Source organism: Phaseolus vulgaris, unplaced genomic scaffold (genome assembly GCF_000499845.2).
Source record: "Phaseolus vulgaris cultivar G19833 unplaced genomic scaffold, P. vulgaris v2.0 scaffold_16, whole genome shotgun sequence".
Taxonomy (NCBI): domain Eukaryota; kingdom Viridiplantae; phylum Streptophyta; class Magnoliopsida; order Fabales; family Fabaceae; genus Phaseolus; species Phaseolus vulgaris.
Window position 1 is genome coordinate 403,171 of NW_027174085.1, and position 15,527 is coordinate 418,697.

Sequence of the window (15,527 nt, forward strand, 5' to 3'; positions counted from 1 at the left end):
GTCCAATGCACCCATGCTATCAGGACTTCTGGGTCTCCTGAAGCAGCTCTTGGACTCCTTGTTCCCCTTGTTCACCCAGTACAAGGGGAAACCGTCGAGTAAGGAAGTGTCTTTGTCATTGGGACGCACTTGGACGAACTTCCCCTTCCAGTCTTTATAGGATTGCTGGAAGATAGAGAGGATCGACCTCCCAGCAATCCCATTCAAGCTTACCCACAGGCGGTCTCCTGGGTGCTTGGCTTAAAAAAGGAACAGGAATACATCCACCGATGCTGGCAACCCCAGATGGTCGCACATCACTTGGAACGCTCGCACAAACGCCCAGCTGTTGGGATGGAGCTGGGCGGCGGCGATGTTAAGCTCGGTGAGGAGCTCCCGCTCGAAACGAGTAAAGGGAAACTTTAGTTTCACCTTCTTGAATAGAGTCGTGTAAACGAAGCAGAAGGGCCCGTTATTGCTCGCCTTGTCGTCAGCGCAAACTGGCAGCTCGGGGGGGCAAGGCAGCACTGTCATCTTCTCGTCGTGCTCCTTGTGGAATGTTTGGTGAGGCTCATCCCCCTTCGTCAAGCGCAAAACTGCCCCAGCAGTATTCACAGAAGATGTTTCCCTCAAGAGGGTCGAGTTGGCCCAGGGATACAGGGTTTTGAAGTCTGGTGGGGGAACGGAGGCTCCTCCGGTGGCAGGCGGAGCGGCCTGGGCCAGGTTGGGGCGAGAAGGTGCAGGCCTCTCAGCCTGGGAAGACGAAGCACCGCGTGCTCGCGGTGGGTTGAGTGCTTGAGAAGAGGGGTTTCGTGTTGAAGGTGGAGGATTTGGGGTGATCTTTGAGCGAGTCATTGTCGAAGCTGCAAAGGAAGAAGAAAAGGAAAAACGATCAGGTTTCACAGAGGCTGACTCGATCATGAAGGAAGGGTGAAAAACGAACGAACGTATGTTCGTTGTGAACGTTGGCGAAGCCCTAAGTTACGAAGAAGGAGAAATAGCAAAAACAACCCACAACGTATGCACCAGGCAGTTACAGGATGATGCGAATTGGTTAAAATGCAGTAAAAACCAGCAGAAGAAGGAAAGGAAGTACCTTTTTATGATCAAGAAGGCGATGAAGAATGTTGGTGATTCGGGAAGTTGAACAACGTCAAGAGCTTTTTTGCAAGAAGAAGGTTGGAGCGTTCGAGAATACGAAGAAAAGTGATGGAACAGTGGAGCGAAAATGGGTTTAAGGGTTTTTCGAAATGGGTTTGGGAATCGCAAACGTTAACTGAAGGTAACCGTTGATGAAGCCACGTGTCGTGCGATGGGTGAGGGGTTTGGTGGAGCGTCAGAGAAGCAGAAAGTACAACCGCTTGAAATTCTGCGCCAGGGCCACGTAGATCGGTATTGGCGTGACTCTTTTAGTCTTTTGCTGGACAAGTCTTCGCTTAAGACTGGGGGTCTTGTGTACCGCCCTGGTAGTCGGAAGTGATGACGTGGCACCAAGCTACAGTGTAGGCGTGTTGACAAGGCGCCAGATCCGCAGAAGGGAAGGAAGTCGGGGGGCTCGTGTAGTCGCCAGTTATTAAGTTGGCGTGTTCCGATCTCCAGCATACCAGGCGATCGCCCAGTTGAAGATGAAGTCGCCAGATGATAACTCAGGCGACCAAGTGATTGGAGATCGCCAGAGCAAGCACATCGCCGAAGATGAAGGTGGTGCAGATTATGAAGGCGGCCGGCGAGACCACAGGGAAGGTGTACGAGAGCACCCTAACTCGCCATTTCCAGTAGAGATCGCGCTCCCAAGTTAGCTATGCACTGGGCAGTACCATGCATAAGTAACTTAGCCAAAAAGGGAGTCAGAAGCAGCGCCCAAGTCAAGGAGGCTCCAGATGATGGCACGTGTACGACTGGATGCGAGCCACGTGTCCAGGTCTGTAACTGCCAGGAGAGAGAAAGTAACCAGGTATATAAGAGTTCTCAACGAACTTTCTGAGGTACGCACGTTCAGATTATATTCTTTACGCTTGCGAGTTCTTGAGCATACTGTGAGAGAGAATATTGCACGGTTCCTTGAGAGTTCTTGAGTGTTTTCGCTCGTAGTATTTGGTGGTTCAGTCACTGACTTGGGCGTTGGAGTGCGATCGGCCGCAGCGGCGCCGCTCTGTTCTTTTGCAGGTTCTTGAGGTGGATCTTGAGGAAGGACGGAGTTTGAAGCGGTGCACACGTCGATCCTTTGACGAGGCAGGTTCCAGCGTTCTGGTCAACAGGCAGGATCAAGGCGGTTGAAGGAGGGCCCTCTCCAGCAGATACAAACGGCGTGGAGGCTCTAGGAGGGTTCTCCATGAAGTTGGGCTCATTGCTTTTAACTGCAGGGAGCGCGATCGCTAAGGGTGTTGCTTGAACTGGCGGTATTGGAGCTGGGGGAGAGGACGGTGTTGGTGTTGGGAGAGCGGGTGGTGAAGAAGGTGCCACCCTTTTCCTTTTGGTGACAAGGCCGTCCTCAGTCGCCTCATCATCCTCATCCTCATCTTCTTGAACCACTTGAGGAGTTTTCCTCTTTGGTTTCCTTAAGAAGAGCTTTTTTCGTTGAGGGACGGGCAGTGTCTATGGAGGAGCTGGGCCTTGAGGAGGCGATCTACCCTGGGCAGCGGCGATCTCCACTACCGAGTTTGGTACGGTTTGGGAGCCCGCCGCCAGTTTGTGAGTTCGGGCGATCGCCCTCAATTCGGCCATTTTGCCTTTTCCCAGCATGTTATTTGCACAGGGTAAAAATATACGAGTAAGCGCAAAGGCAAAAGCGAAATATACGAGTACGTGAACGAATGATGCAAACAAATGGTGCATGAATTAAAAACCAAGTCCAGTTCGCAACAAGCAGGACGCCCAATAGTAGATGACAGAGATGCGCAATCAATTCCAACACAAGACGAAAACCTAAATGTCGAGGTAAGTGCTAACCTATGTGAGCTTCGAGTTGGTCCTCGAGGAACTCGAAGGAGATTATTGCGGAGGTGGGAAAGGTGATGTTGGCGGCTGCTACTTTCTTCCAGAAAAGGCATAGATCTTTGTCTAGCTCGCCCATGTTGTCGGGACTTCTGGGCCTCCTGAAGCTCTCTTTGGCGTCTTTGTTCCCCTTGTGCACCCAGTACAAGGGGAAGCCGTCGAGCAAGGAAGGATCTTGGTCGTTGGCGCACACCTTCACAAATTTTCCTTTCCAATCTTTGTAAGATTGCTGGAAGATGGAGAGGATTGACCTCCCAGCGATCCCATTTAGGCTAATCCAGAGGCGGTCTCCTGGATTCTTGGCTTCAAAGAGGAAGAGGAAAACGTCGACCGAAGCTGGCAGTCCCAGGTGTGCGCACATAATCTGGAACGCCCTTACGAACGCCCAACTGTTGGGGTGAAGCTGGGCGGGGCGATGTCGAGCTCGGTTAGTAATTCCCTCTCGAAGCGAGTAAAGGGAAGTCAGAGCTTCACCTTCTTGAAGAATGTCGCGTAGAGAAAGCAGAACAACTCGTCGTTGCTCGCTTTGTCGTCAGCGCAGATTGGTTCATCCGGGTGGCAGGGCAGCACGACCATTTTGCTGTCATGCTCCTTATGGAATGAAAGATCAGATTGGTCCCCTTTCCTTAGTTGGTGCACGCCCAACGTTGAGTTTATGGAAGAGGTTTCTTTCAACAGAGCAGAGGTGGCCCACGGATAAAGCTTCTTGTAGTCTCGTGTGGCGACGGAGGCTCCTCCGGCGACTGGTGGAGTTGCCTGAGTGAGATTAGGGTGAGAGGTTGCAGGCCTCTCAGCCTGGGAAGAAGGAGCACCAGATGCTCGTGGCAAGTTATGCGCTTGGGATGGAGGGTTTCGTGAGGAGGGAGGAGGATTCGCGGTGGTTTTCGTGCAAGCCATCGCGGGAACTGCAGAGGAAAAAGGAAAAAGGATGAACAAAGGTTGCAGAGATCGACTCAATTGTGGACGAAGAATGGAGAACGAACGAACGAACGGGAGTTCGTTGTGATGAATGTAATGGAAGACGAAGCCCTAAGTTACGAGAAGGAAGTAGAAGAGGAAACAACCCACAGCGTATGCACCAGACAGATAATGGATGATGCGAATCGGTTAAAATGCAGCAAGTATCAACAGAAGAAGTAAAAGAGGTACCTTTCGATGATCAGATGAGCGTTGAAGGGAGTTGGAGATTGAGGGAGCTGAGAAGCGTTGTGGGTTTGCAGAGAAAACTCAGAGCGTTTCGAGAATGCATAGAGATGATGAAACAGTAGAAATGAAGGGGTTTAAGGGTTTTTCAAACGTTTTTGGAAACGCAAACGATAGCGGAAGATGACCGTTGATGAAGCCACGTGTCGAGCGATTGGAAAAAGGGGTTTGGTGGAGCGTCAGAAAAGCAGAGGGTACGAACGTTTGGAATTTCGCGCCAGCGCCACGTACATCGGCAGTGACGTGACCTCTTAGTCTTTTCGCTGGACAAGTCTTCGCTTAAGACTGGGGGGCTTGTGTACCGCCCAGGTAGTCGGAAGTGATGACGTGGCAGCAAGCGATAGTATAGGCGTGTTGAACGGGACACCTGGCTGGCAGAGGGGAAGGAAGTCGGGGGGCTCGTGTAGTCGCCAGTCGTTAAGTTTGCGTGCTCCGATCTCTAGCATACCTAAACCGGCGGTCACCAGGTTTGTGATGTAGTCGCCGGATGTGAACCCAGACGACCAAGTGATCAGAGATCGCCAAAAGGAGGACATCGCCGAAGGATCAGGAAAGCTTGTTCCAGGCTTTCGAAGCAGAGGATGAAGTCGTCATATGATCATTCCCTAGCTAGCCAGAGGTTGAGGTCGGGGAACAGCTTACCCGAGCATGCACGATGAAGCAAGTGAAGTAGATCATGATGGCGGCCGGCGAGACCACAGGGAAGGTGTGTATGATGACACCCGTACTCGCCACACAAAAGAGATCGCGTTCCAAGGCAGCTATACACCGAGTTACTCCTTGCATGGATAACTTAGTCGAATAAGCCTGAAGAGTAAGAAGTGACGCTCAAGCAGAGGATGCTCCAAATGATGACACGTGTACAGCTGGATGCGGGCCACGTGTCCAGATGTGTAACCGTCAGGAGAGAGAAAGTGCACAGGTATATAAGAGATTCTAACGAACTTCTGAGGTACGCGCGTTTTAGAATACTTCTTTTACGCTTGCGAGAACTTGAGTACGCTGAGAGAGAATATTGCACGGTTCCTGAAGTTCTTAGTTTCCTCTTAGTATTTTGGTTGTTCAGTCGCTGACTTGGGCGTCGGAGCACGATCGGCCGCAGCGGCGCCGTTCTGTCTTTTGCAGGTTCCTGAGGTGAATCGAGGTGAAGGACGGAAGCTGACACGGTGCAAAGTCGATCCAGTTTTGACGAGGCAAGGCTCTTGCGTTCTGGTCAACAGGCAGGATCACCATACATCTTCCCCAAACCAATTTGGCTTCTTCATTGTATTGTGAGCTTTATTTAATGAAGTTTTCAATATGTTTGCACCTCGCATTTCAAAGTTCCTTCTTGTCCACATGTGATTAGGTGGGAAAATAGTATATTTTCTTTATAATAAAATAAAACAAGTTAAAATCAGGAATTTACAATTACTTCAATATTAAAAATTTATATATATATATATATATATATATTGTACCGCCCTGGTAGTCGGAAGTGATGACGTGGTAGCAAGCTATTATGAAGGCGTGTTGGGCGGGGCCCATGGCTGGCAGAAGGGAAGGAAGTCGGGGGGCTCGAGCGGTCGCCAGATATTAAGTTGGCGTGCTCCGATCTCTATGTACCTAACCCGGCGGTCACCGAGTTCGAGATGAAGTCGCCGGATGCGAACCCAGGTGACCTGATGGTTAGAGATTGCCGAGAGAAGGACATCGCCGAAGGATCAGGGAAGCTTGTTCTAGGCCCTCGAAGCAAAGGATAAAGTTGTCAGATAGTCATTTCTTAGCTAACCAGAGGATGAGGTCGGGAGACAGCTTACTTGAACATACACGATGAAGCAGGTAGAGCAGATCATGAAGGCGGCCGGCGAGACCACAGGGAAGGTGTATATGAAGGCACCCGAACTCGCCACTCAGGAGAGATCACGCTCCAAGGCAGCTTTGCGCTCCATGCGTAAGTAACTTAGCCGAAAGCCTGAAGAGTAAGAAGTGGCGCCCAAGTCAAGGATGCTCCAGATGATGACACGTGTGCAGCTGGATGTGAGCCACGTGTCCAGATGTGTAACTGCCAGGAGAGAGAAAGTGCCCAGGTATATAAGAGTTTCCAACGAACTTTGAGGTACGCACGCGTTTAGATTACTTCTTTACAACTGCGAGAACGAGAGTACGCTGAGAGAGAACTTTGCACGGTTCCTTAGAGTTCTTGAGTTTTCTCTTAGTAATTGGTGGTTCAGTCGCTGACTTGGGCGTCGGAGCGTGATCGCCGTTCTGTCTTTTGCAGGTTCTTGAGGTGGATCGCGGTGAAGGACGGAGGCTAACACGGCGCAGAAGTCGATCCAGGTTTGACGAGGCAAGGCTCCAGCGTTTTGGTCAACAGGCAGGATCATCGGGCGCCCACCGTGGGGCCGTGTAAAACCTGTTCCCATCCACAGCGTGAGTTCTTGGAAGTTTCTGCAATTTCTGTGTGGTTGTGTGCTGGTGCAACCATTTTTCGCCGTTCATCTAAGCTTTGTTCGGTAGATTCGCGTTTCCCGCCGTTTGTTTGAGTTCTTGTTCTGTGAGGTGAGGTTTTTCGCTGCTTACGCGAGTTTTAATCGGTGAGATCTAAGTTTCGCCGCTCGTTCGGATTTTTGTGGAAGAAGCGGTGGTTTGTGGTGGAGTCGGGAGTTTCTGTGAAGGTTTTGCTGTCGAAGTTGTGCTCTTGAAGTTCTTCAGAGTGTAGCGAAGTTCTGACCGATTGATCGCTGAATCGATCGGCGCTGAAGAAGGTGTTGTTCGTCACTCCTTGCGATCTGTCAAGTTTTCATGAGAAAGATGAGAAGCAACCGTTCAAGTCCAGTTGCGCCCGTTGCTGCTGAAGGCGCCATGACTATGGCGCAGATGGTGGAAATCATGCGTTCGCTGCAGGCGAATGTGGAAGCCTCGCGCATAGAGCAGGCAAGAATGCACGAGGACCTGGTCGCCTCTCGGGCCAGGAATGAAGAGCTTAGCAGAGTGACTGAGGAATTGCGTCAAGCTCTTCAGGAGCAACGAGGGCGTCCAGTCGCTGAAGAGGTCGCGCCGTCAACGCCGCCTCGCGTTTTCCCTATGCCTTTCGCTCAGGCAATTACGGAGACGCCTATCCCTGCGAGTGTAGTACCCGTGAAAGCTGTTTTTACCGGCGTGGAGGATCCTGAGGCACATCTCACCACGTTCCACACGCAGATGATGCTGTCAGGAGGATCGAATGCTGTGTACTGCAAGATGTTTGTAAGCACACTCTAGGGAACAGCGCTGGAATGGTTTGTAAGCCTGCCTACAGGTCACATAACCAACTTCCAACAGTTTTCGAAGATCTTCGTCGAGCAGTACATAGTGAACAAGGCGCCGCCTAGGGTGTCTTATGATCTGTTCGACATAAGGCAGTACCAGGGAGAGTCCCTCAGGGACTACTTGAATCGTTTTGGGGCGCAGATAGTCCGCTCGCCGGCCAAGGATGAAGAGATGTTGGTCTACGCGTTCAAGAAGGGCGTGCTGCCGGGACCCTTCTGCGAGGCGTTGATTAGGGCTCACCCCGCCACGTTTGCTGAGGTTCGGCGACTTGCGGTGGCCCACATCGCCGATGAAAGTGAGGTCGCCGAGAAGAGGGGAAGCGTGGCCCCCGCTAGGCCACGTGCCCAGACCAGGATCCAGCCACAGAGGGTGCTGGAGACAGCGGCGGCCAAGAGGGATCAGAGGACTCGCCATCCTTACGATCCAAGAAAAAACAAGGGTAGAGGCCCGGGGCGCCCTCAACTAGCGCGTCGGGAGTACAATCGCCCGCCGAAACATAAGTTCGTGATGGGATTGGCGGATCTGATCGCCATTCCTAATATAGTAGCCAGGCTGAAGACGCCCGAAAAGGTGGGCGACAAGGTGTTGGGACCAAAGCCAGACGCCTGGTGCGAGTTCCACCAGGGCTTTGGCCACACCGTGGACTCATGTTTGGCTTTAGGATACCAGCTCGACGACCTGGTCAAGAGCGGGTTCCTAAATGATTACTTACTGGATAGAAGGACCGGGGGTGCGTCGAGTTCCTAGCCCGCAGGTGGCGAGGCTCAGAAGCATGAGATGCCTACTCACGGAGAGATCCACACCATTGCAGGAGGTTTCTCGGGTGGTGGATGCACCGCGTCACAGAGGAAGAGGTATGCGAGGTCTGTGATGACGGTGGACATGTTCGAGGACCACTCGCCGGATGTGGACATTACGTTCACAAAGCAAGATCTTCGGGACGTTGTGCCTCACGACAACGACCCTATAGTCATCTCGCTGATTACGGCGAGAAGGAAGGTCCACAGGGTTCTGGTGGACCAAGGAAGCTCGGCAGACGTGATGTTCTGGCCGACTTTCACGCAGTTGGAGTTGCCCCTTGACCAGTTGAGGCCCTATGGAGGGTGTTTGTATGGTTTCGCTGGCGATCAGGTGGAGGTCAGGGGGCACTCTTTTTTCCCTAAGGAGGGTTTTTAACGAGGCCACCCAATAAAGAAGAGTTTTCGAAGTTCAAAGTGTCTTAGATTGCATGCTTATTGTTATTGCAAGAGTTTTTGAAAAAAGAAAGACCTTGTCACCCAAAAGTGATCTAAGGCGAGTTTTGAAGTTATGTCGCAAGCTTTCTAAAGAATTTCTAAGTCCCCATCGTCTTTCGGCGATTGGCGGCATTAGTTAAAGTTTAAAGTCCTCATCGTCTTTCGACGATCGGAGGCACCAGTTAAAAGACCTCAACGCCCTCGCGCGTCCTGAGGCGAGAAAGAGATAAAGACCTCCTCGCCGTCGAGCGAGTGCAGGCGAGAAAGAGTAAAAAGTCCTCAGTGCTTCCGGAGGAGAGAAGATGTAGCCTCTGGGGCAATGTAGAGGCACCAGTAAAAAGTCCTCAGTGCTCCCGGAGGAGAGAAGATGTAGCCTCTGGGGCAATATAGAGGCACCAGTAAAAAGTCCTCAATGCTCCCAGAGGAGAGAGGATGTAGCCTCTGGGGCAATGTAGAGGCACCAGTAAAAAGTCCTCAGTGCTTCCGGGGGAGAGAAGATGTAGCCCCTGGGGCAATGTAGAGGCACGAGTTAAAGACCTTCTCGCCGATGAGCGAGTTCAGGCGAGTTAAAGACCTTCTCGCCGATGAGCGAGTTCAGGCGAGCTAAAGACCTTCTCGCCGATGAGCGAGTTCAGGCGAGTTAAAGACCTTCTCGCCGTCGAGCGAGTTCAGGCAAGATAAAATCCTTCTCGTCTCGAACGAGTTCAGGTACGGTGTGGAGGGTGGAAGAAGTTTAAAGGATAGCTAAGGTAGGTTCGAAGAGAACACTTAGCTATCGAGCTCACTGTCCTAAAAGTCAGGGAAGGTAGAGAAGGATCCGAAAGACGCCTCTACCCCCAGATGAGGGAACAAGGGCAAAGCTATGAAGGCGGGAGGAAGCTAGTATCGCCAAGATCTTTGGCGATCAGAAGAAATTCAAGCGATGGCAAGAGTTAAGGCCCGTTTTGATAAGGCAGGTCGGGTGAGCTATGTTTTAAACTATTAGTTGGGTTGAAGCTCGTTGTTTGGAAAGTGGTTTCGCGCTGAGGTTCGTTATCTTAAGAATTCCCAAGTTGTTAGAAGACTATCATTCGAAAGTCGGTAGTTTGAAGCAGTTATTGAACAGTCGCGCTCTCAGAATTGCTAAGTCAATTTCGTTTAAACGATTTATACAAGAGGAAATAAAGCTAACAGGGAGATTATATAAATCAGTTTAAATTACATGTACCAAAGGGGGAAAAATTATTACAAGTAAGTTGTGTAAGAGAAAGACAGATGAATAAGCGATGGAGGGAAGCAGCTAGTCTTCAGAGGGAACGATCTTCCCATCCACCACTTCATTGTTTAGCGACACCATGGAAAGGTCCAGATCAGGGTACTGGCAGGCAAATTGCTCCAGGGCGGCGTCAAACCCAGCAGCGAGGATTTGGGCAGAGCTCAGCTCGAGTTCTTCAGTTTGCTTTTTGAGCCCCTCAGTCTGCTGTTTTAGTTCTTCAGCTCTCTCACGAGCTTGAAGGAGGTCTTCAGTAATCCTCTTGTTTTCCGCCTGCGCCTGGGCCAGCTCTGCGGCGATCCCTTCATTCTCCCTTTTGGCCTCAGCAAGTTTAGCCATGGTGTCATCTCTCTCTTTTTCAACTTTCCCCAAGAGGACCTCCCGATCTACTGACCTCTTCTCAAGGCTTTCTACCTTGGTGGCATCCGCTTTGATCGACGCCTCCAGGTCAGCCAGCTTGAGACGGTAGGGGACCAGTTTGCTCTCCAGCTCAATTTTCTCTTGAGCCAAGAGGTGCACCTTATGGCGTAGATCGGTGGCCTCCTTGCGCGCTACCCGCAGCTCAGTGCTCATAGCATCCTCCACTCGCGAATGGTCGATCTCCGCCAGCATAAGGTTGCAGGACAACTTCTCCGCCTCGATCCTTATTAGGCGATTTTCCTCTTGGAGCACGGAGATGTCGTCCTGGAGTTTCTTGTTGGAACTCTCCACAGCTTTTGATATGATGGAGGGAAGGTCCTCTGCCATCATTTTGAGTTTTGCTGAGAAGGGTTCCCACATCCCTTTGACTGCAAGGGGAAGGTTTGCTCGCGGAGGCGCTGGAGGAGCTTGGTGCTGGTTCTCGCCACCACCTTCTTGAATTGGTTGGTGAGTTGGAGCTTCTTGGCGTGGTGGTGACGAGGGGGACTCGGTGATGATGATGGGTGAGTTGTGAGCACCTTCATCCCCACCTGCTGCAGCTTCGGCGATTGAGGCGGTTGAAGGAGGACCCCCTCCAGCAGATACAAATGGCGTGGAGGCGCTCGGAGGGTTCTCCATGAAGTTGGGCTCAGTAGCCTCAACCACGGGAAACGCAGCCGCCAAAGGAACTGCTTGAACCGGCGGTGTTGCAGCTGGGGGAGAAGGCGGTGGTGGAATGGGGGCTGGTGGTGAGGACGATGTTGATGTTGGAAGAGGAGGTGGAGCAGGTGGTGAAGAAGGCGCCACCCTTCTTCTTTTGGTGATGGGGCCATCCTCAGTTGCCTCATCGTCTTCTTCTTCATCCTCATGGACCACCTGAGGGGTTTTCCTCTTTGGCTTCCTGAGGATGAGTTTCTTGCGTTGTTGGGCGGGCAAGGCTTTTGAAGGGGCTGGACCTTGAGGGGGCGATCTGCCCTGAGCAGCGGCGATCTCCACCACTGAGTTGGGCACAGTCTGGGAGCCCGACGCCAACCCATGAGCTCGGGCGAGCGCCCTCAATTCGGCTAGTTTGCCTTTACCCAGCATGAGATCTGCACAATGAGAAAGTATACAGGTTAGCTCAAAGACGAAGATAAATATGCAAATGAGACAAACAAGTGGTGCAGAGAATAAAGACTAAGTCTATTGCGCAACAAACAAGACACCCAGTAACAGATAACAGAGGTGCAGCACGAGGCAATAACTTAGATGTTAAGGTAAGGTCTAACCTATGCGAGCCTCGAGTTGGCCTTCGAAGAACTCGAAGGAGATGATCGCAGAGGTGAGGAAGGTGATGTTGGCGTCTGCCACGCTCTTCCAGAAGAGGCACAGGTCCTTATCCAAAGCGCCCATGTTATCGGGGCTCCTTGGCTTCCCTTGGAGTCTTTATTTCCCTTGTTTACCCAATACAAGGGAAAGCCGTCAAGCAGCGAAGCGTCCTGGTCGTTTTGGCGTACTTGGATAAATTTTCCTTTCCAATCCTTGTAAGATTGCTGGAAGATAGAAAGGGTCGACCTCCCAGCAATTCCGTTAAGGCTCACCCAAAGGCGATCTCCTGGATGCTTAGCTTCAAAAAGGAAGAGGAAAACGTCCACTGACGCTGGCAGTCCCAGGTGTGCGCACACAATCTGGAACGCCCTTACGAACGCCCAGCTGTTAGGGTGAAGCTGGGCAGGGGCGATGTCGAGCTCAGTTAGCAGTTCTCGCTCGAAACGAGTAAAGGGAAGTCGGAGCTTCACCTTCTTGAAAAACTTCGCGTAGAGAAAGCAGAACGACTCGCCGTTGCTCGCTTTGTCGTCAGCACAGATTGGCTCATCAAGATGGCAAGGCAGCACGGCCATTTTACTGTCGTGCTCCTTGTGAAATGAAAGGTCCGACTGGTCCCCTTTCCTTAGTCAGAGCACCGCCAGCGCAGAGTTTATTGAAGAAGTTTCTTTCAGCAGGGCCGAGCTGGCCCAGGGGTAAAGCTTCTTATAGTCTGGAGTAAGGATGGAGGCCCCTCCGGCGACCGGTGGAGTAGCCTGAGCCAGGTCGGGGCGAGAGGTTGCAGGCCTCTCAGCCTGGGAAGAGGGAGCACCAGGTGCTCGCGATGGGTTATGCGCTTGTGATGGAGGGTTTTGTGACGAAGGGGGAGGATTTGCGGTGATCTTTGTACGAACCATCGCGGGAACTGCAAAGGAAAAAGGAAAAGAGAGGTGAGCGAAGGTTGCAGGGGATGATTTGATTGTAAATGAAGGATGAAAAACGAACAAACGAAAGTTCGTTGTGATGGAAGAAATGGAAGGCGAAGCCCTAAGTTGCGAAAAGGGGAAAGAAGAAGAAACAACCCACAGCGTATGCACCAGACAGTTAATGGATGATGCGAATCGATTAAAATGCAGCAAAAATCAACAGAGGAAGTAAAAGAGGTACCTTTCGATAATCGATTAAACGCTGAAGGGAGTTGGGGATTGAGAGGGTTGAAGAAGCGTCGTGGGTTTGCAGAGGAAACTCATAGCGTTTGAGAAGGCAAAGAGATGATGGAACAGTAGAAATGAAATGGGTTTAAGGGTTTTCAAACGGTTTTTTGGAAGCGTAAACGACAGCTAAAGATGACCGTTGATGAAGCCACGTGTCGAGCGTTTGGAAAGGTGTTTGGTGGAGCGTCAGGGAAGCAGAAAGTACGAGCGTTTGGAATTCTGCGCCAATGCTATGAACTCTATGAACCACATGTCTCTAGTAATTTCAGACACATTTTCTATGATAGTCCTGGTTTACTATAATGACTTTGATGATAACATCAATGGCATTTGCTGCAAAATATGAAGAAAAGAATCTACACAATATTACAACTATGAACACATGTTAGATATAAAATTTGAACAAAATTTAACATTGTTAAAATTTAAGCAATTTACTTATATCCATCAAATATGATATAATTGAAGGGTTTAAGGTTAGGGTTTAGAACTAGAATGACCTTCAACTAAACAAGTGAAACTAACATGTGTCTTTTGACTTCGTAACTAATTTAATTGGTACTTTAATAAATGACTCCTCAAATGTACTTTCACTTTGTAACTAATTTAATTGGTACTTTTATAAATGACTCCTCAAATTTAGTTTTTTTTTCTGACAATTATACATAAGACAAGAAAATGTTAAAACAAATTATATATATATATAAAAGAATGTATTGGAACACGGCTTACATGGTTAAAGTTAATAAAATATGTTTATTAACTTTAGGGTGGTCTCATGCATCCAAGAAGCAGCTATAGCTACACCACTAATTAATGCAATGAAAATGAGTGTGTACTATGCAAAACCATTCTGCACTTTTTAATAAGTGGAAACCCTTCTGGCAGATTCAGTAGTGATGGTCAAAACTACTACAATTTAAATGGTGCAAGACAATTGAAGGCCATTTGGTAGGACCACATATGAAGAGGTTGGATTCCTAATCTACAAATTAAATAAATTAAGCATAGATAAGCACATAATTAATCTAATTAGTTAATACACAATATGCTGGTTTCTACTGGTTTATGTGCAATGCCGGGAGTTATACGTTGGTTTATTTTCTATCATTTTCTTCCACCTATGCTCTCGGATTTTGCATTCTCAACTCAATATTCATATTTACTCCTAATTCAACTTAATAAATAATATTTTGGATTGAATTAAGATGATTTTGTTTTTTTTGGTTTTTTTAAACCTAACTCACTCTTTCATCGGACTGGATTCAATTGAATTAATTAAGTAAAAAAAATTATTAAAATATGTAATTTTCAAACCTTTCTTTAACAATTTAAGATTTTTTTAAAAAGTAAATTATATAATTTTTATAAAAATTAAGCAAAAATTTATAACTATAAATTAAATATCAAAACTAAAATAAATAAATAAACAATAATAATAATAATAAATGAAATTATTAAATATCATAAATATATTTTCATAATAACTTTGGTTAAGGTTGATTTTAGGTTCAACATAATTCATAGAAATTTAGTCAATTTTGATTAGATTAGGTTTGATTTTACTTCGTTGAAAAAAAGGAAACTTAATTTAATTTGTTTGAGTTAGTTTTAGTTATAAAACTCACATATGATTCCAGTAACATTTTAGTAGAAATTGTTATATATATTCCTTTTACATATCACTATTACTTGGAAAAGAAAACTAAAAAACAAAAGTAAAGAATGTAAACCTAGAGTAAACAAAAATTACTAGTACAAAATATAAATATGACTGTACCGTCCCGTCATCGGGCGTTGACCGAAGGACATAGTCAACGCATAATGGGGGCCCCTCGAGGGACCTAAGGAAGAGAAGTCAGCAAGTCGACCGCTCAAGTCATCGCCAATAGGAGGCGTCGCCCAAGTGAGGCATCGCCCAAAGTGAGGCGTCGCCCAAAGAGAGGCATCGCCGGAGAGGCTTCGGGCCTCGACAGTCCAGAACAGTAGTAAGGAGAAGAGAAAGGCGGCTTCAAGGCCGCAAGTCTAGCACCAGAAGGGGATGCCCTAACTCATGAAGTATCCACGCCACTGCTGGGAGACCCTGGAACAGATACGACCCGTGAGAGGGCCCTAACCAGGGGAGAACCACATGCATGGTACGAGAGAAAGGTAGATATACCCCAGGGCGAGTAACCAGTGATTGGGGGACATGAGTTGGCACCCAGAACATCAACCCACGAGCCAGAAGCACTTCGCAGGAAAGAGGGCTCACACGATAGAATAACCCTAAGTTGGGTGACGGCGCTGTGGAACCCTCCACATTGAATAAACGATCAAGTCAAAGGGACACGTGGCAAGGCACACGTGCTCATTAAAGGTTTCAGTGAAAGTTTGCCAAGGGATGCGTTAATTCAGTTAAGATTCGAATGTTCCAAGGAATGTTTTTATACGCTTTCAATGCGCTTTAACGCGCTTTAAAGATTAGAGGTGTATAAAAAGGGACCTTGGGGCATTTGAAAGGGGACCGAGTTTTTAACCTAAATTCACACAGTTGCACAGAGGAGAAAAACCCTAGTTGTCTTCGCGGCGCTCTCACAGTGAGCACAAGGAAATTAGGGCAACACCATTCTAGTTCACAGTTTTTAGTCACTCAGCACAGTTTCTTCGACCACCTCCCAAGGGTGCGTCACTTTG

At 48.8% G+C, this 15,527-nt stretch overlaps 1 protein-coding gene across 1 annotated transcript; it reads right to left on the reverse strand.

Annotated features, from left to right (window-relative positions):
- Positions 1 to 7,368: 7,368 nt before the first annotated feature.
- Positions 7,369 to 10,701, reverse strand: LOC137817115 (filament-like plant protein 1). The gene is made up of 2 exons (XM_068620345.1): positions 10,094 to 10,701; positions 7,369 to 7,450 (listed from the first exon to the last, which is right to left on the reverse strand). Exons 1-2 carry the CDS (start codon positions 10,699 to 10,701, stop codon positions 7,369 to 7,371), a joined length of 690 nt encoding a protein of 229 aa, XP_068476446.1.
- Positions 10,702 to 15,527: the final 4,826 nt, after the last annotated feature.